This window comes from Ambystoma mexicanum, chromosome 4p (genome assembly GCF_040938575.1).
Source record: "Ambystoma mexicanum isolate Mex_15411 chromosome 4p, UKY_AmexF1_1, whole genome shotgun sequence".
In the NCBI taxonomy this organism is placed as follows: Eukaryota; Metazoa; Chordata; class Amphibia; order Caudata; family Ambystomatidae; genus Ambystoma; species Ambystoma mexicanum.
Genome location: NC_090927.1, coordinates 45,058,398 through 45,079,347, shown reverse-complemented (window position 1 = coordinate 45,079,347; position 20,950 = coordinate 45,058,398). Strand labels below are relative to the sequence as shown.

At 46.3% G+C, this 20,950-nt stretch overlaps 1 protein-coding gene across 3 annotated transcripts in view; it reads right to left on the bottom strand.

Annotated features, from left to right (window-relative positions):
- LOC138452954 (zinc finger protein 91-like) overlaps nt 1-20,950 on the bottom strand; it is a 61,470-nt gene that overhangs the window by 7,309 nt on the left and 33,211 nt on the right. For 2 of the 3 annotated variants that reach the window (XM_069605326.1, XM_069605327.1), the window contains one exon: nt 5,915-12,718. The exons of the other annotated variant lie outside the window; for it this stretch is intronic. In XM_069605326.1, the coding sequence (XP_069461427.1) occupies nt 9,218-12,022 (2,805 nt within the window). In that variant the 5' untranslated portion in view covers nt 12,023-12,718 and the 3' untranslated portion in view covers nt 5,915-9,217. Of the gene's footprint in view, nt 1-5,914; nt 12,719-20,950 lie in introns of those variants that run through there. 3 annotated transcript variants of the gene reach the window in all.

The following is a 20,950-nucleotide window of genomic DNA, read 5'->3' as shown; positions in this document are numbered from 1 at the left end:
ACAGCATCCCCAAAGAATATCTCCGCTATCAGGAGGTGTTTACGGACGATGGCCCGCAGGAGTTACCTCCTCATAGACCAGAGGATTGTCAGATCGTTCTCCAGCCCAATGCTGTTGTTCCTTTTGGGCGAATGTTTTCTCTTTCCCTCAAGGAAAAGAAGGCTCTCAAGGAATATCTGGATTCTAATACACATCATGGCCTGATCCGACCTTCATTCTCTCCCGCTGGGGCTTCACTTTTTTTTGTTCCAAAGAAAGGTTCCAATGAACTACGTCCTTGTATCGATTATAGGGGCCTAAACCAAGTCACGCTTAGGGATAGGTATCCCATGCCACTGATCGGAGACATTCTGGAAGCAGTTCAAGGGGCGAAAATCTTTTCTAAGATCGATTTAAGAAGAGCCTACCACCTTTTGCGGATACGATCAGGTGCTGAATGGAAGACTGCTTTTCGCACTCCCTTCGGACACTACGAATATTGTGTCATGCCCTTTGGCCTAGTCAACGCTCCATCGATATTTCAAAGATTCATGGACCGCATCTTTTCTGATCTGCTTTTTCATTGTGCCGTCGTCTATCTTGACGACATACTGGTTTATTCTAAAGACGCCCAACTCCATTCTGATCACCTCCACCAAGTCCTTCAAAGACTGCAAGACAATCTACTTAAAGCCAATGCTGATAAGTGCATTTTTCAAGCCTCCGAGGTAAACTATCTTGGCTTTATCCTGTCTTCGGAAGGAATCCGCATGGATCCCGCTAAGATCGACGCCATATTGCAATGGCCTACACCCCATTCCATCAAAGACGTCCAAAGGTTTCTAGGGCTAGCCAATTTTTACCGCAAATTCATCCAAGGTTTCTCGGATCGAGTTCTTCCCATTACAAAGCTGTTAAAAAAGTCTTCAATGCCCTTTTTCTGGACTTCTGAGGCAAACCGAGCTTTCCAACGACTTAAAGAGGAATTCTGCTCTGCCCCGGTACTTCATCAACCAGATCAGAATCTAAGATTCATTGTGGAGACTGACGCCTCCTCTGCGGCGATTGGTGCAGCTCTTCTACAGGAACATGAAGGTTTGGAATATCCTGTTGCCTACATGTCCAAGACACTGAATGACAGCCAGACACACTATTCGGTGATAGAAAAAGAACTCCTAGCCATGAAATCCGCATGCGAAGAATGGAGACATCTCCTACAAGGGGCTAACCATCCCTTTGAAATCAGAACTGACCACAAGAATCTTAAAATACTGCAAAAGATGGAATGTGTCAACTCCCGTCAGGCTCGCTGGGCGCATTTCTTCTCCCAATATGATTTCACATTGACCTACTTACCAGGTTCCAAGAACATACTAGCTGATGCCCTTTCTAGAAGGCCTTATCCAGACATGTCTCAGAAGGAATTTCCCAGTCTCATGCTTCCTGAAGTTAAGGTAATCTGTTCGGTGGAGTCTTTCTTGGAAAGGGTCTGCAAGGCCACACGGTCCACCTCTCCTCTCTCAAAGGACCTATCCATTCAAGATGGTTTGTGTTTTAAGCAACAGCGATTGTTTCTGCCAGACAGATTCACCCGTCAGTCGGCTTTAAAGTGGTGCCACGATGATCCAACGGCAGGACACAGAGGTGTTAAGAACACTTTGGAACTGCTTCATCGCAGGTTCTGGTGGCCCAGTATGGCCAAAGAAGTTTCAACCTACGTCAAGTCATGTCCTGTATGCTGTCGATCCAAACATAGCACTCAAAAGTCGATTGGTTTTCTCCAACAACAAGACCTTCCCAAGAGACCCTGGAGTCTTATATCCACAGATTTTATTGTGGATCTGCCACCCTCGGAAGGTTGTTCATGCATCATGGTAACTGTCGACTGCTTCACTAAGATGGCACATTTCACTCCCTTGGCTGGTCTTCCCACTGCCGCTGAGATGGCAGCTGTATTTGCCAGAGAAATATTTCGCTTACATGGTACCCCGGACAAGATTATTTCCGACAGAGGTTCTCAGTATACTTCAAGGTTCTGGAGGGAGCTTTGTGAAAGACTGGGAATGGAACCTGCCTTATCATCTGGCTTCCACCCACAGACTAACGGGCAGACTGAAAGAACCAATGCCACACTGGAGCAGTATCTTAGGTGCTTCACAAATGCCCAACAGGATAATTGGGTTAGTCTGTTGGTCACCGCAGAATTTGCCTATAACAATGCCAAGCACAGTGCCACTGGTCTCAGTCCTTTCTTTTGTTCCTATGGTTTCCATCCCAGCTTTATTCCTTTTCTCTCCTTTCCCCCTTCCACCACTCCATCTGTGGATGCCCTACTTACCAGTATCTCGGAGGCTCACAAGTCTGCCACGGGATGTTTGCGGGCAAGCAGTCTTCGGTATCGATCATACTGCAATCTTAAGCGCCTGCCCGTTCCGGCATGGCGGAGGGGCACCAAGGTCTGGTTGTCTACTAGGTTTCTGCCTCGCTGGCTTCGCCCCTCTAAACTGTCTCCCCGGTACCTGGGTCCTTTCCCTATACTTCGCCAGATCAACCCCGTGGCTTTCCGCCTCCGGTTGCCCAAACACATGCACCGTCTCCATCCTGTGTTTCATTCCTCTCTTCTGAGGGAATGTAAGGGTGATCCCTACCATCGCCCTTTGCCACGGGATCCAGTCCCCAAGGTGGTTCCTTCCGATGAGTATGAGGTGGCTTCCGTTCGTGACTCCCGCTATCGGCGGGGTCGCTTGGAGTATCTCATCCACTGGAAAGGGTATCCACACTCGGAGGACTCCTGGGAACCGGTGTCTCATGTGCACGCTCCGGCGTTGATTCAGCGATTTCACCGTCTGTTCCCGGGTAAACTGGGGGGGGGGGTGTCCTTTGGGGGGGGCATACTGTCATGCCGCCGTCTTTTGGTGGTCGCTGGCGGCTATGGAAGGCTTGGCGTTGGCGGCGCCATTAGATTGTTCCCTGTTTTTCCTTTCACTTCCTGGTTTGACGTCTAGTCTTTTTCTCTTGTTTCTGTATATAGCCACGCCCTCCCCTGGGCTCTGTGCGTTGCAACTTTGTTTCCTTTGCCTTGTTGCCGTGCTACTTTGTTTCCGTGCTTTTTTCCTGTTGCCATTTTCCGCGGTGTCTATCGCGGAATCCTTTCTCTCAGCTTCTCTTCCTCCCTTCCTTTTCCCTGCCTTCCCGTCCTTCTGGTCCTCTTACCGTACGGGGTTTCTCCTCTCCTTCTTTTCACCTGGATCACGTTCCTGGTTCCTGGCGGTGCTTCCATTCCAGTCCCTCGCACTGCTCCTTGTTCAGTACCAGCATCTCCGGACTCTCCAGTTTACTGCTACACCGAGAAACTTACCTTAATTTCTCCTGCTCCGGTTTTTTCCTGCATTCCCGGGCTTACCAGTCATCACTTCCTGCACAGCATCAGTACCAGCTACATCCGTAGAGAGGTTTTTTTTAAGTGGCTGCTTTTTTCCTCTCATCTTGGTTTCTGCGGGACGGGGGCCGGCTGCTTCCCTGTCTATCAGGGGATCAGGGTGGCTTCTTCCCGCGGACGGCCGTACCTCTTCACAAAGAAGAAGAAGCCCAAGAATAAGACCTCCAGACGAGAATCCGTTCCGGAAGAGACAGGTGAGGAGAAAGGGGAGGTGGACGTTGATTTATCAGATTTGGAGGATAATCCGCTGGTTCCCAGCATTCGTGACAGTTACCTCATACAATAAGCTGGAGGTAAATCTGCCACTTTGCACAACCCCCACAAAAAAGTGAATTTACCATGCACTAAATCTGCCCAAAATCCCTATGGACTCCAAAGATGACGATTTACCTCCACTTGTAATCCTGTGGTAAACCTATTTGACAAAGTGGCGGTAACCGTAATCACATTTGGTGGGAATTCTGTAGATTTACCACCAAATTACCTCCAAACTCGGAATGAGACCCACAATATCCTCGGTGCAGGAATCACCATGAGAAAATGATTTGCTAACTTTCTATCACATGGGGAGAATTCGGTGTTTGAAAAACTGAGCTTGCAACATTGCATTAAGTAGGAATTGCCAGAGCTCACACAGAAACCATGTTAAATGGAATGCCAAAAGTAACATAGGCTTCTCCATGCAATGTCACCCATTACAAGAGTGGTTTGAAGCTATGAAGCAACCCAGATTTAATGAGTGCCACCCTTACAACACCAGTAACGTCCACCCCAGTACTCTAGGTGACCAAAACACAATTCTTGCATCACAGGAGATTATACAAGTGATAAATGCACACATACAGGAAACGGTACAAACTGTTAAACCCTAGGAGTGTACAAATAGATTGCTTGCCCAAGTTAGATTGTCATATGCCCATCTGGAGATGCAGTTTTAGAACAGCTGAGAAGTGTGAGAAACCAGAGGGTGTCCCACCCGCTAGTCCCTGGGGATCTGTAATCTAGCTGGCCAGGACACGGCCATCGCTTTTGGATCTAGTTCCTGGGGGTGGACCAGTGCGGGAGGATCACCTGGGTGAGGGGTCTTCGGGGAGTGGGACACCGGATGGCGAGATGCGGTATCCCCTTCCCTGTAATACCTTTACCCCATCCTACCAGGTAGGATACTTAGGAGCTCTGCCCCCCCCCCTTTCCTACATGAACACTCACACGGACAGCCCGCTCTGGGAGAAAACAGACTAACACCCTAGCAGTATACCTGACATGTCCCAATGAAATGGTCAGGCAAGGTCAGGCAATTACTGACCATTACTCACACCTGACTTCCATTGAACTTCCCTCACATGGATAAAAGGCGGAGCACGAAAGCACACTCTGAACGAAGCAAAGCACACAAAGGGACAGCAGTTTCAAGACGGCAGCTGAGCAAGGGGAGAAAGACGTCAGATCGAGAAGGGTCCGCAAGGAGGGAGATAACCTTGACCTTTTCAGCAAAAAAACATTGCTTTCAAGAAATCGTCAGATTAAAAAGAGGAAGGCCAGGAAACCAGGCTGAAGAACCCTGCATTGTGTGTCAGAGATACTCGGGGCACTCCCGCGAGACTAATCGAGTTGGGGAGAATCTGCAGCCACTGTGGTACCGTCCTTGGCTCCACAATCAAAGAAGCGCCAAAGAGATCAACACAGCTGGTGAGTTGAGGAGACTGATACAAGACCGGTCTGTGTTGAAGCCAAGGTTGCAAGCAGCAACAGTGTATAACGAGCGCTGGAACAAACATTGTTAAAACGTGTCTGATGAAAGACGCGAGTAAAGTTAAACTGCTGATGAATGCTTGAACTTTGAAAGGAAAGATACAATATCGTTGACAGAGTGGTCCGGCACTACGTGGGTGCTCAATCGAAGGTCTCTATACGGTACCCAGCTGAGAAGTGACAGAAGTGAAAGTTAAAGTGTTGTAATGAGGAAAGAATTGTGAATCGAAGTGGTCCTGCGAAAGGTCGAGCAAAATCCTACGCACAGTCGAAAGTCTTCGATTTTTGATACAGAAAGGAAGGTTTGGAAAATGAGATAAAATGGTTTGAGGCCGGCGGAGGGAGACCAATTGAGAATATTGTATTAAGGTGGGTCTGAGACCGGTGGAGGGGGCCCCTGGTTCAACAAAGAATCACCTGAGAAATTGGGCTTAAGGAAATCCTGAGAAGAAAGGAACTTTGAATGTTTGTTTGTCACATCAGGCCCTCTGTAATAAGATATTTTGAATGGCAAAGAGACTTTGGCACAGAAGGCCCTGATATTGAGGTTTGGAAATACATCCTCATGCTGAAGAAGCAAGAGAATGTGCTAAGCTCAAGTGTGCCGCCTTGTCCCGTGCTGAAAACGTGGGAAAGGAGAACGAACGGCTCAAATATCCTGACATATAATTTCTTGAACACTTTTCTTTTGTATAACATCGTTTCCCACATCATTTGTATTTAGAAGTAAGGATTGGCAATAGGTTTATTAGTATAGGCCCTTTTATTTTGACAAGACTCTACTAGGACTGCGTTATTTGATGGTCGTAGCTTGCTCCCATTTTAGACTTAGAATTGGATAGGCGTTTAATCAATCCATTGAAGTTCAATAAACACCCTAGAACTGTGATCACTTGTGTCTGTCTTACTTAGTTGCATGTACTTTGAAACTTGTCTTGTGCCACAAAGTGTTTCTCATAGATCTCACCTCAGATGGAAAATCCTAAGAAACACTAACTTGAGAGTTAGGCCATCTGAAAACCTTACACCTTCTATAGTTAAATAGGATATCATTCACTGTTCATCTCAAACAATTAACTTAAAATCTTGACTAGTCAAGTCTGTTTTTTGATTGCTCACTGAAAAAGTCATGTAACTCACCCACTTTTTGAGCAAATGTCAGTAAATCAATCAACACCTGGGAGGTCATTTTAAGAGTGTTATAGCTGAAATGTCTCATTTTCCAGCATTGGTCTGAGCGCGAGGATGCTTCATCTATTTTTACACTCCAGCTGCAAGTTTCTTCCTAGAGCTTTGATGTGGCCAAATTCACTTCATAAAACCACTTCATAGATTTCTTTTACGACATTTTCACAGCTGCTGGTTTTAACCCCTAGGCCAGGGGTTCTGGAACCTTTGGCTGTACAGATATTTTGGACTAAAACTCCATCAGCCTTAGCTAGCCTAATCAATGGCTGTGATCATGAGGCCAAATTGGGAGAGCCTCGGGTTGCGCAGTGCTGCTCTACACTAAGTTTGATTTAATTATATGTACCCTTTATTCATAAGCTTTCTTTGAGGCACTTTCATCTTAGATAGCATCGTAGATACACGATTACTGCTCAAAAGCATCAGTGTTTGAAGGTTCCACAGGATGGACTGCATGGGGGGGGTCTGCTTCGTAGTCATGGTTACTGCTCAAAAGCATTAGTGTTTGAACGTTCCACAGGATGGACTGCATTGGGGGGTATGCTTCGTAGTCATGGTTACTGCTCAAAGACATCAGTGTTTGAAGGTTCCACAGGATGGACTGCATGGGGGGGGTCTTCTTCGTAGTCATGGTTACTGCTCAAAAGCATTAGTGTTTGAACGTTCCACAGGATGGACTGCATAGGGGGTCTGCTTCGTAGTCATGGTTACTGCTCAAAGGCATCAGTGTTTGAACGTTCCACAGGATGGACTGCATGGGGGGTCTGCTTCATAGTAATGGTTACTGCTCAAAAGCATTAGTGTTTGAACGTTCCACAGGATGGACTGCATGGGGGGGTCTGCTTCGTAGTCATGGTTACTGCTCAAAGGAATCAGTGTCTGAAGGTTCCGCAGGATGGACTGCATGTGGGGTTCCCTTCGTAGTCATGGTTACTGCTCAAAGGCATCAGTGTCTGAAGGCTCCACAGGATGGACTGCATGGGGGGTCTGCTTCGTAGTCATGGTTACTGCTCAAAGGCATCAGTGTTTGAAGGTTCCACAGGATGGACTGCATGTGGGGTTTGCATAGTAGTCATGGTTACTGCTCAAAGGAACCAGTGTATGAAGGTTCCGCAGGATGGACTGCATGGGGGGTTCCCTTCGTAGTCATGGTTACTGCTCAAAGGCATCAGTGTTTGAACGTTCCACAGAATGGACTGCATGGGGGGTCTGCTTCGTAGTCATGATTACTGCTCAAAGGCATCAGTGTCTGAAGGTTCCGCAGGATGGACTGCATGTCGGGTCTGCTTCGTAGTCATGGTTACTGCTCAAATGCATCAGTGTTTGAAGGTTCCGCAGGATGGACTGCATGGGGGGGTCTGCTTCATAGTCATGGTTACTGCTCAAAGGCATCAGCGTCTGAAGGTTCCACAGGATGGACTGCATGGGGGGGTCTGCTTCGTAGTCATGGTTACTGCTCAAAGGAATCAGTGTTTGAAGGTTCCGCAGGATGGACTGTATGTCGGGTCTGCTTCGTAGTCATGGTTACTGCTCAAAGGCATCAGTGTTTGAAGGTTCCGCAGGATGGACTGCATGGGGGGGGTCTGCTTCATAGTCATGGTTACTGCTCAAAGGAATCAGTGTTTGAAGGTTCCGCAGGATGGACTGCATGGGGGGTCTGCTTCGTAGTCATGGTTACTGCTGAAAGGAATCAGTGTCTGAATGTTCCGCAGGATGTACTGCATGGGGGAGTTGCTTCGTATTCTGCATACTTAGGGAACAGCAGGATCATCATTTTGATGTTAATGATTAATTAGCATTCAACTGCTGCGCTATCAGAGAGGAACCGGATGTCCATCTTCTTTCTGTCCTAAACCAACGTCTGCATTCTGATTGCAGTTTGTGAGCCTTTCCTGATATTTCATCATCTCCTCTCTCTTCGTGCACTCTTCTGTCTTAAATATCACACGTAGTCTCTCATGCCAAGCGAGTGGACTTTTCTCAATATAGCATTTCTGAAATACAGGATTGCTTCTGTGCGGTTTCTGTGATGTTGAGTAAAATTGAATTTATGACAGACACTTGGCTCTTTCATGTTGAATTAGACCAGCGACCTGCAACCTGCAGTGTTCTAGGTGTTTTGAAAAGCAACTCCCATAAGCGCTAACCACTAACTATGCTCAATAGAGCTGATGGATGTTGTACTCCAAAACATCTGGAGATCCAAAACACTTGTTTGAATTAACTAAATTGCTGGTCTGTTATCATAGGTTGTCTTGTGCGTTATGTGCGTTCTTGAATCTTTTTAGCACCCCCTATTACCTGTATGGTTTTTGGTGCATAATAAATAAAATCCAAAAGGTTGCAGGCCTCTGAATTAGACTTGTATCATATTTTCTGACGTCCATTACACAGAAAGGGATTTCTCATGTGGCCTTAAACTGATTTTGGAACTAAAGCATTTCAGACATGCAGTGAACTGACCAGCTTTGTGTCCTTTGTGTTTTCACCCATCTCGATTTTGGTTGCCTTTCTGACTCAGGCTTTCCTGATATTCAAAGCACTGAAGGTTCTACTCCTGTTTGGATCCACACGATTAGCTGCTTCATTTCTGGAAGATACTTCTCAGACATGCAGGAGGCTTCCCAGACATGCAGGGGGCTTCCCAGACATGCAGGGGGCTTCCCAGACATGCAGGGGGCTTCCCAGACATGCAGGGGGCTTCTCTGCAGGGTATTGTCCTCTGTAGTTTGTCACAGAGAGAATTAAAGATCATTAAGGGCCGATTTTGTTTCTGACATTCAGCGCTGTAGTATGGTTCTTTTAATGCATGGGTTTTTTGTATTAAGTTAGAATTCTTGGCTGAAGGCTTTCCGTCATTCACTGCAGGGGAGGTTTGGCTCCTGTGTGGCTTCTCTCATGGGTAGTTAGGCTGCTTTTCGCACTGAAGCATTTCTGACATTCAGAGCACTGATAAGGTTTGGCTCCTGTGTGGCTTCTCTCATGGGTAGTTAGGTTGCTTTTCACACTGAAGCATTTCTGACATTCAGAGCACTGATAAGGTTTGGCTCCTGTGTGGCTTCTCTCATGTTTAGTTAGGCTGCTTTTCTCACTGAAGCATTTCTGACATTCAGAGCACTGATAAGGTTTGGCTCCTGTGTGGCTTCTCTCATGTTTAGTTAGGTTGCTTTTCACACTGAAGCATTTCTGACATTCAGAGCACTGATACGGTTTGGCTCCTGTGTGGCTTCTCTTATGGGTAGTTAGGCTGCTTTTCACACTGAAGCATTTCTGACATTCAGAGCACTGATACGGTTTGGCTCCTGTGTGGCTTCTCTCATGGGTGGTGAGGCTGCTTTTCACACTGAAGCATTTCTGACATTCAGAGCACTGATAAGGTTTGGCTCCTGTGTGGCTTCTCACATGGATAGTTAGGCTGCTTTTCTCACTGAAGCATTTCTGACATTCAGAGCACTGATAAGGTTTGGCTCCTGTGTGGCTTCTCTCATGTATAGTTAGGCTGCTTTTCACACTGAAGCATTTCTGACATTCAGAGCACTGGTACGGTTTGGCTCCGGTGTGGCTTCTCTCATGTATAGTTAGCTTGCTTTTCTGACTGAAGCATTTCTGACATTCAGAGCACTGATAAGGTTTGGCTCCTGTGTGGCTTCTCTCGTGGGTGGTTAGGTTGCTTTTCACACTGAAGCATTTCTGACATTCAGAGCACTGATAAGGTTTGGCTCCTGTGTGGCTTCTCTCATGGGTGGTTAGGTTGCTTTTCATACTGAAGCATTTCTGACATTCAGAGCACTGATAAGGTTTGGCTCCTGTGTGGCTTCTCTCATGGGTAGTTAGGTTGCTTTTCTGACTGAAGCATTTCTGGCATTCAGAGCACCGATACGGTTTGGCTCCTGTGTGGCTTCTCTCATGGGTGGTTAGGTGGCTTTTCTCACTGAAGCATTTCTGACATTCAGAGCACTGATAAGGTTTGGCTCCTGTGTGGCTTCTCTCATGGGTAGTTAGGCTGCTTTTCGCACTGAAGCATTTCTGACATTCAGAGCACTGATAAGGTTTGGCTCCTGTGTGGCTTCTCTCATGGGTAGTTAGGTTTCTTTTCACACTGAAGCATTTCTGACATTCAGAGCACTGATAAGGTTTGGCTCCTGTGTGGCTTCTCTCATGTTTAGTTAGGCTGCTTTTCTCACTGAAGCATTTCTGACATTCAGAGCACTGATAAGGTTTGGCTCCTGTGTGGCTTCTCTCATGTTTAGTTAGGTTGCTTTTCACACTGAAGCATTTCTGACATTCAGAGCACTGATACGGTTTGGCTCCTGTGTGGCTTCTCTTATGGGTAGTTAGGCTGCTTTTCACACTGAAGCATTTCTGACATTCAGAGCACTGATACGGTTTGGCTCCTGTGTGGCTTCTCTCATGGGTGGTGAGGCTGCTTTTCACACTGAAGCATTTCTGACATTCAGAGCACTGATAAGGTTTGGCTCCTGTGTGGCTTCTCACATGGATAGTTAGGCTGCTTTTCTCACTGAAGCATTTCTGACATTCAGAGCACTGATAAGGTTTGGCTCCTGTGTGGCTTCTCTCATGTATAGTTAGGCTGCTTTTCACACTGAAGCATTTCTGACATTCAGAGCACTGGTACGGTTTGGCTCCGGTGTGGCTTCTCTCATGTATAGTTAGCTTGCTTTTCTGACTGAAGCATTTCTGACATTCAGAGCACTGATAAGGTTTGGCTCCTGTGTGGCTTCTCTCGTGGGTGGTTAGGTTGCTTTTCACACTGAAGCATTTCTGACATTCAGAGCACTGATAAGGTTTGGCTCCTGTGTGGCTTCTCTCATTGGTGGTTAGGTTGCTTTTCATACTGAAGCATTTCTGACATTCAGAGCACTGATAAGGTTTGGCTCCTGTGTGGCTTCTCTCATGGGTAGTTAGGTTGCTTTTCTGACTGAAGCATTTCTGGCATTCAGAGCACCGATACGGTTTGGCTCCTGTGTGGCTTCTCTCATGGGTGGTTAGGTGGCTTTTCTCACTGAAGCATTTCTGACATTCAGAGCACTGATAAGGTTTGGCTCCTGTGTGGCTTCGCTTATGGGTGGTTAGGTTGCTTTTCTGACTGAAGCAGTTCTGGCATTCAGAGCACCGATACGGTTTGGCTCCTGTGTGGCTTCTCTCATGGGTGGTTAGGTGGCTTTTCTCACTGAAGCATTTCTGACATTCAGAGCACTGATAAGGTTTGGCTCCTGTGTGGCTTCTCTCGTGGGTGGTTAGGCTTCTTTTCACACTGAAGCATTTATGACATTCAGAGCACTGATAAGGTTTGGCTCCTGTGTGGCTTCTCTCATGGATAGTTAGGCCGCTTTTCACACTGAAGCATTTCTGACATTCAGAGCACTGATCAGGTTTGGCTCCTGTGTGGCTTCTCTCATGGGTGGTTAGGTTGCTTTTCACACTGAAGCTTTTCTGACAATGAATGCACTGATAAGGTTTTACTCTTGTACGGGTCTTCCCATGTAGAGTTGGATATGTTTTTTGGCTGAAACGGTTATGACATTCTGTGTACTGATGAGGATTTTCTCCTGTGTGGGTTTTTTCATTTTGAGCCAGGTGGGTTTTCAGACTGAAGCTTTTATGGCATTCATTGTCCTGGCAAGGTTTCTCTGGGGGTTTCATTTCTCCAGCTTGGATTGTGTTTAGCAAGAATGCCACAGCAAAGTGAACCTCATTACAGGGTCAGCCATTTGTATAGAATGCTCTATATTCATTTCTCAGTGCGCTCCTGGATATAATGCATTGTACAAAGGAAAGCTCTTTTTAGGAGCTTCGATTTTTCACTTCTGTTTGTCCATGCATGTTGAATTTTTGACAACTCCTCCCATTTGGGTGGTCTCAGAGAATCTTAATGCTTTAATGTCTTATGTTGTTAGTATGCTGATTGTGAAAAGAACATGTTTGTTAGGGTTATTGGATCCAACCTTGGTATGTAGTGTTTTCAAATTCAATGCACTGATATTGTTTTCTACTATTTGCATTCTTTTATGAATAAACATGCTATGAATTTAGAATTAAATAGTAATTCCAATTCAGCCTTGCTTTCGGGTCTCCTGCTCATCCATGCATTTTCTTTTACTTTTCAGAAGCATTTCCTTCTCCCGGTTACCTTGACACTCTGAATATGCAATGCATGTGATAATAGAAATCCTTTCAATAATGCGTAGCTTCCTCCACCCCCAGTTCTTGACCAGACTGGCCTTCTAGAAACGTCCATTCCATAAGATATCCAACATCCTCCCTTTTGTTACAGGTAAACCCATTCTTCGGGCATTTTACATCTTAACCCTTTGCTTTTTCTGTGCAGGCTTTAGAAAACTGTAAAAGAAAATTGACACATTCTTTTTTAAACAAAGAAAAAAGAAACATTAGACATGCACAGTTTCTTTATTTTTGAAATAGTGTTTCATTAGTTTACAATTATTTCACATGTCTTTAAGGTTTCAAACTATAAACCAAAGTCGTAACATAGCCAAGATTAAGGCAACCTCCTTTCCCCTTAAAGCTCCAAGCCAGAATATTGCATCTTTCCGATCCCATTTCTCTACAAATCTCCTCTGCATTTTATTCAGTCTTTGTGCAGAGCCCTAAATGGGTGCAGATGCCTTAGTGACCACACCCTTCCCTTTTCATTACATACTCTAGAAATACTTTCAATGTTTGGAATTTTAAGGCGATCTCCCAGCACCCGTCTTAACCGGATCACCCACAGCTCCTCTTTCAGCCATTTCAGAAATATACTGGGGATTCCCCAATGTCTTATATCCAATTAGTACCCGGCGAGGGCGCAATCAGAATGAAAGAGCCATTCTGATTGGCCCTCGCCGAGTCGTTACCAGGCCGGGAATCCCTCTGTCGGGATTCCACGGCTTTAGTACCCGGCAGGGGGCGTGGCAGCCCCTCAGCCAATGAGGAGGCTCGAAGCGGGGCCATCCCCGCCTCGAGCCTCCCCGCGGCTGAGAGGCTGCCTTCGCCCCCCGCCGGGGATTCGGGTAAGTATTTTTTTATTATTCCCTTCCCTCCCTCCCACCGCCCCCCCCCAATTTACCTTCTTGTTCCTGCGTCCCCGGCCGGGGACGAGGGAAGCCTCCAGCCGTGTGTAGACTAAAAGCGGGGCCTTCCCTGCTCCGCGCCTCCAGACGGCTGGAGGCTTCCCTCGTCCCTCGCCGGGGACGCAGGTACTTTTTTTTGTTTTTTTTCTTCCCCCATCCCACTCCCGCCCTCCCAACCCCACTTACCTTCTTTTTGATCCTTTTTCAGGAGCGGGCGCGCTGGGAACACTTGTGTTCCCAGCGCGTCCGCTCCCGATGGCCGCCATGGAAAGGGAAAACGGACTCTGTTTTCCCTTTCCATGGCGGCGGCCATTTTCTTTTTTGTCTTTTTTTTTTTTTTAAACACTGCAGCGTTTCGGGACAAAAAAAAAGCTTTTAGTGCCCCGGTCACGCAGTTTTTGCGGGCCGGGGTACTAATAGCTATATACCCCTCGCGGCGGGGGCATTACTGACTCTGGTAATGCCCCGGGGCCTTCGTTAAGGCCCTTGCTTTGCTCTGGGCCTATAACTATGACCCCGGGGCATTACCTGAGTCGGTAATGCCCCCGCCGCTCGGGGTATATTGCTTAAATAAGAGTCATCTTGTTCTACCTGGCAACCCATATCTTAATACCAAACTCTGAATAAAGATATTCCATGCAGGAGACGTTCTCCAAGCAAAGGGATCTTCTCTAAAGTGCGTCCTCTGCATTTCAGTCAAGTGGCTGCAGTAAATGTTATCAAACGTCCACAGACCATTCATAATCAGGGAGGTGTTTATTGTTTCAGACTCATGATTTACCCACATAATTCTAGAGCTTGGTTATTACTACTTTTTCCTCATTCAAATACCAATTACACAGTCTATTGTACTTATGTGTAAAACTCAATATAAAAGGGTTATATTGATATTGGTCTTGGGTCATTAATTGGGAACACATTTCTGATGAGAAATAATACATGATAAAATGTGTCTGAAAAATCTGTAGATGGAGGATATACTGGGTGTCAGAATGCTGCCTTAGGCGAGGCACCACTTGCCCCACTGTGCCAGTTTTGCCCAGGGGCCTCCTTGCCTCTGCCCCACCCGATTTCTTCTCTTCCTAATATTTCCTCCACCATCTTCCATTTCTCTCCTTGGGACAAGTTTTTGGCAGTGAAAACACAAGGAGGGGTGGGCACAACCTTGATTTACTCAAGAACTACTAACAATTACAAATAGGTATTAGGACAAGGCAGCATTATCCACCTTCACAAGCAAATGGCCTATATAATGTTAAAACCAAGACCAGGGAAAACAACCCTGTGGTGCCACCTTATCCCTTGCAAAACACTGCAACTGGTACTTTAACTTTCACCTGAAAAATCAAGTTACTGATCAGAAAATATATATCGCAGTACACCTTTCCCCATCAAGTTCTCTATTGGTCGAATTCCAAACGAGTTGTTTGTACAATGAAAAGGCGGCGATCAGATAATAATTCTGTGCCAAATGCATTTCAGATTTGTACTAGTCTTTCATCATGGACATCCCCAGAACATATTCCTTATTCTAAACATAAGCGATACATTTCAAAACATTGATAAAAAGACTAACTAATATATACCTTTGTTTTCAGGTATATACATAGTAAACGGACGCACCAGGACGGTGCCGTCACTAAATGCAGTGTCATGAAAACTATAGACAGACTTACAGAGGGGTGCAAAGGACGGTCAACAAGGCTGAAGATACCAGATATTGAACTATGTGGGCACAGTGAACACTGTAGATAGACGCACCTAACTGATGCCGTCGCTATCAAGACTAACATGCATGCTAATAACAAACTCAATGCAATAATCGAATGCCGGGCTCTGGGGCCGAATGATCAAACATCCGTATGCTATCTTCTGGTAGTCTCTGTCCTTCAATTCTGTCTCCCTTCTTTCTGGCTACCCTTGATCAGGGTCTATCACTGTTCCAATATCATGCTAATACGCAAGAGATCTTTCTTTTGTGGTATTGGGAGAAGGATCTTCCAACTAACAGGAGTGAGTCATTCAGTGCTGGGTCGAAGGGAGAGAGGGATCCCCCCCACACACGGTCCTTCCACAAGAGCAGACTACACTCTGGGCCTAGAACGCTACTCTGGATCATCAGCAGAAGACCCGTGTATCTAGTACGAGGTGTGAGAAACCTGGAGGTGTATCACTTACTAGTGCCCAGGGATCTGTCATCCAGGTGGCCAGGACACGGCCATCGCTATTGGATCCAGTTCCTGCGGGTGGACTACTAAGGGAGGATCACCTGAGGGATCCTCGGGAAGTGGAAGTGGGCCACCTAAGGGTGAGACGCGGTACCCCCTTCCTTTTGACACCTTTTCCCCATCCTGACCAGTAGGATACTTAGAAATTCTACCCTCCCCCCTTTCCAACACAAATACTTTCTCACAACGTGAACGACAACGGACTAATACCCGAGCCGTTTACCCGACATGTCCCAACAGAAGGGTCAGACAATTACCGGGTGGTCAGGCAAAATGTCGACAAAAAAAATGTAGATTGACAATAATGTCGAAAAATAAATGTAGAAAAAAAAATTCCCCTTTTTTTAATTATATATATATTTTGGGGTCCGTGAATAAAAAAAAAATGGGTAAAACAAAAAAAAAATGGGGGTTGGGGGGAACCCCCCATTTCGAATAAAAAACGTCAAAATAAAATTCGACCGACAACTACACACACCTGACTACCCTTTCCCTTACCCATAGGGATAAAAGGCGGAGCACACAAGCACACTCTGTGCAAGGCTGAACGCACGACGAAACAGCCATTCCAGGACGGCAGTTCAAACTGAGGAGAAAGGTGGTGAGACCAGAAAGGACGTCAAGGAGTGAGTTGCCCTTGTTCTTTTTAACCCAGTCCCGCAAAGCCTCCGATGAAAGACACGCAAGACCAGGAATCGCAGCTGGCAGGTGGTGCGACGGATGTCAGCGGTACATGGCACGCTCCCGCACTGATTGCCAGGACGTGGAGGCGGGTTGGCCATCAACGTACCATCCTTGACTCCAGCGGCAAAAAGGGACAAAGCAAGTCCAACACAGCCGGTGAGTCAGAAGCAACTGATAGTCGACCGGCTTGTGTTAGGCTTGAGGTTGCAGTAGTAAGAAGATAAGTTAAACAAAAGGTTGTTGATGAACAAACTGGGTACCAGAGTCAGAGTGGTCCAGTGCCACGTGGGCGCTCAGTCGAAGGTCTCTAGCTGGTGCCCCTCTCCTGAACAAAGAGACTGTTGAACATTGCGAATAAAGGAAACTACAAGTGCCAAGAGGCTTTAAGGAAGGCCGGTATAAGGTGTTAAGGTGGTCATACAAGGGTGAAGTCAAATCCTTTGTACAATCGAAGTCCTTGACACACTAAAGAAGATGTTATGTTGTTGTGAACTAGCATTGCCGCCCGACTGAGGCGAACGCCGTACAAACTGTGAGCATAGGAAGCCAGTGCATGCCGTAGGCTAACAGAGTGACCCGGCGAGATGTGATCGTCCTTCGGAAGGTCTGAGCGCGGACGAGGGGGACCTAATCTGAACGTTGTGCTACTGTTTAAAAAGACATTAAGATTTTCGATTATTGTAGGGGAAAAGAAAAACTAAAACAATGGAACTGTGATACTGGGGCAAATGTGAACCCGACCAAGGAATGCCTGCTAAATCATAGCGATGATAGAACTATGTGAAGTCTGACTGGGGGCTTAAAAGAAAGCCTGACTGGGGAAGTGAATCCTGCATAGTGTTAATACACCTATGAACACTGTGATGACAAGTGTGAACTCGACTGAGGGATGTCCACAGTGAGTGGTTGGTCTGAACCTGATTGAGGGAGGCTGACGATTGAGAGAAGGATCGGGGCCCGGCCGAGGGGGATCCAAAGGTGACAGGTATTCACCCCATGTAAAGATTACCAGAAGAAACTTTATTTTTTGTTGTTTTGGCATATCAGGCCCTCTGAAGCAAGAGACATTGCATGAGAAGAGACTTAAGCACAGAAGGCCCTGATACTGGAAAAGGAACTGTAACCTCGTGCTGGAGAAGCCCAGGAGTGTGCCGTGCTCGAGAATCCCACCTTGTCCCGTGCTAAAAACATTGGGAAGGGAGACCCCGGCCAACACTTCCTTCTTTTCTTGTGAACATTATCCCACACTCTTTTGTAACGTAGCAGTAAGGATTGGCAATAGTTTATTTTGAGTATAGGCCCTCTTTATTTGACTGGACTCCACTAGGACCATATTATTATTTGATGGTCGTAGCTTGCTCCCATATTAGAGTTAGGTTTAGCTTAGGTGTTTATATCACCCATTTTACAGTATAATAAACACCCTTGAACTGTGATCACTTGTCTCTGTCTTGCTTTGATACCATGCCTTCCTTACAAAGCGGACAAAGGGGAGTGGGCCGCTTTACAGATTTTGATGCACAACTAATCCTATGGAGCCCAAAATGAAGCATTACAGGAACTATGGGATGAACTGCAGGCTCTCCACAAACCAACACACAGACCGCACCTCACAGTACTGCACTACTGTTAAAAGATACCAGCCCAAACGCTGGCTACCCTCAGTCTGTACAGCGCTCCACTGCTCTCGAGGTAGGTCTTTGCTTTAAAAAGAATAACATACAAATATTGACCATGCGTATATAACTCCTTCAGACTCTCATTTGGGATCTCCTATTTTTCGTGTACAAGAAAGAGGGAACCCTTCAGCCTTGCATTGATTACAGTTTATTGAATGCAACGACACTCAAGGATATAACCATGTCCCTTGATAAAAGACATGCTGGAGTCCTCAAGGGAAGTCAAGATGTATTCCCACCTGGAACTCTGTGGTGCTTATCATTTAGTCTGAATTAGACCGGGACACGATTGGAAAACTGCCTTCTAAATGCCTTTTGGGCATTACGAATACAAGGCGATGCCCTTTGATCTTGGTACTGCTCTGGCAGAGTTGCAATGCTTTATGTGGGTTTACCTTGATGATATCCCGGTGTTTTCACCCTCCGAGTCATACGTGTGTCATGTTCAAGAAGTCCTGGAGCGCCTCAGGAAACAATTTATAGGCCAAACTGGAGAAATGCATGTTTGATGTCGCTTTGATTGACTTCCTGGGGTACATTATCAGTTGTAATGGTATTCAAATGGACTTACAGACACAGGCCATCATAAACTGGAAAGACCCTCCATGATCTCAAATCTGTTCAGCGTTTCTCGGCTTTGCAATTTCTTACTGTGGCTTTAGAGCAGACTCTGCACGGCTTTCACAAGATCTGACCCATCTTCTGAGCACCAGACGAAGATTCCAGTGGGCTGAAATGGAAAGGGCGGCCTTCCAATCTCTCAAATAGGCATTTATTAGGGCTTTGGCATAGCACCCCGGACAATGCCCTACCCTTTGTTCTGGAAACTGATACCTTGGGCCAAGGCATCAGTGCCATTTTGTTGCAAAACTAAAAAAAAACTAAAAAGAACTTCAAGGGGGAATCCTTAGTGTTGAAGTCTGCACAGATCACTGCAATCTTCAATATTTCATACTCAACAATGCAGGAACAGTAGACAAGCCTTGTGGGTGTGTCTGTTCTCTGCAGTATGATCACCTTTCTTCCAGCAACTCAAAACAGAAAAGTGGATGCCTTGCCTCATTCTCTACATGAATCAGAGGAAAGAAATGCTGGGTTATATCCCCTCACCCATAAAGATATTCTAGCTGCTGTGGTTTCCATTCTACGAGTACAGCGTCACAAAGCAGAGAATGCGGCCTGAACGGAGCCCTTACTAATCCCAGGAAAACGCATGGTGGGTAATTTTTGGTTTCTTAACACTTACGACAGCTGATGTGCAACGTCAAGTTCTGTCTTTCTTGTGCGATTCAAAGCTCGCCATGCACAGGGGGGTCCGAGGTAACAATTACTTCAGCTGCAGTTTTCTTGGCCCAAATGGGTAATTTAAGTGCAGGAATATGTACGCTGTGTCCATCCTGCACCCAGGAGAAAGTAGAAAGAGATCCCACATCCTCTACACTGAAAGCCCCAATCAGCCCATTAATGGCTCCCAGTGGCTCTACTCAACTGACTGTTGCGCAGAATTGCATGCAGTACCCTCTGGGACCACCACACACAATTAGGACTCCAGGTGTTAGCCAAACCAACCTTTGGTATAAGTCTGTACCACACAGTTTTTGGTAGCGAGCTGAGCAGCCAGGCTTATCTCAAGAGTGAATGTGAGCAGTACAAGAGGTTACACAGAGGTCTTTCAATCACAGTGGTTCAAGTAGACACTTATACTCAAGTTTTCTTGATAAAAACACTTATTAATTGATTACACAATCATTTAGAAAACATTTCACTAGAACGAGGTAACTTAATTATTATATACCAATACACTTCCACACAAAGGATTTTGAGACAGTTTGAGCTCCCCTGAAATAGGAGCCAAATGGCAGTTCAGTTACTTCGAAGTGAGCAAAAGGGGCAAGGTAAGTAGAATGGATCACATATACTTGTTAAACAGTGCAAATAGTTTCAGTTCACCAGAAGAGCTCAATTCAAGTCAATAGGCCAGGCCAAAGTCCACGGGCTAGTGTTCTGGATAGGAAGGAGCAGTTCTGGTATCAAAAGGTAAAGTCTTCGCAAAAGTTCTCAGAAGTAGTTTAGGCGAAAAAGAATCATATGTCGGGTCACAAGCTGATTAAGCCTGCAAGTTGGGAAAGTTTCACGAACTTTCACCCTCAGAGTGGCGTTCTCTCAATCGGGTTGGCACAGTACCTTAGTATGAAGAAAGACTTGCAGCTGAAGTCGGTGGTTCCTGGCAGGTCCTGCATATCTCACTGTGCCTGAGCCTCAGTCGTGGTGACAAGACGGAGGACGTCAGGGGACTCCTGCACTGCCCGGGATCGTCGGAAAAAGCAAACAAGATGGAGTCACTTCAGTTTCAGTAGCTGTAGATTCAAGCACAACAAGCTGGTGTCCCTCTCCCTGGTCAATCCTAACCAGCCTTGAGAATGGTATCCAGGTGGCTTATGAGTTGATGGTCCCACCAACTCAAAGGTCGTCCTTGAAGGGGCTTCTCTGTCGAGATGAACTTGGCAATTCGGACCTGCAGCAGGGCTTCACCGGGCCAGGAGTTGCAGCAGCCATCCTCTTCCAGCTCTTCTTCGGTTCTTTCGTTCCAGTGGTCGACTCTGCTTTCCAGTCCAAGAGACTTGCATTTTTAATAGTTGTCTCCCTTTCATTCCAGCCTAGCTGTCACTCACCCAGCAGGGTGGCTGTCCTTGCCGGACAGTCAGCCAGCCAATCACGCCAGAGTGCATTTGGGTGTCCTAGGAGACTATGCACAGGGAGTTTCGGGCACCTCCCTCACTTCCTGCCCACCCCAGACACTCAGATGCCAGAGTCGGTCTTCAGTCCTGAAGCACGCCAAAAGCATACGGACAAAGGGACCAAACCTGGTTTGGCGCCCAGAGACAAACACTAGAAGGACCTTTCCAA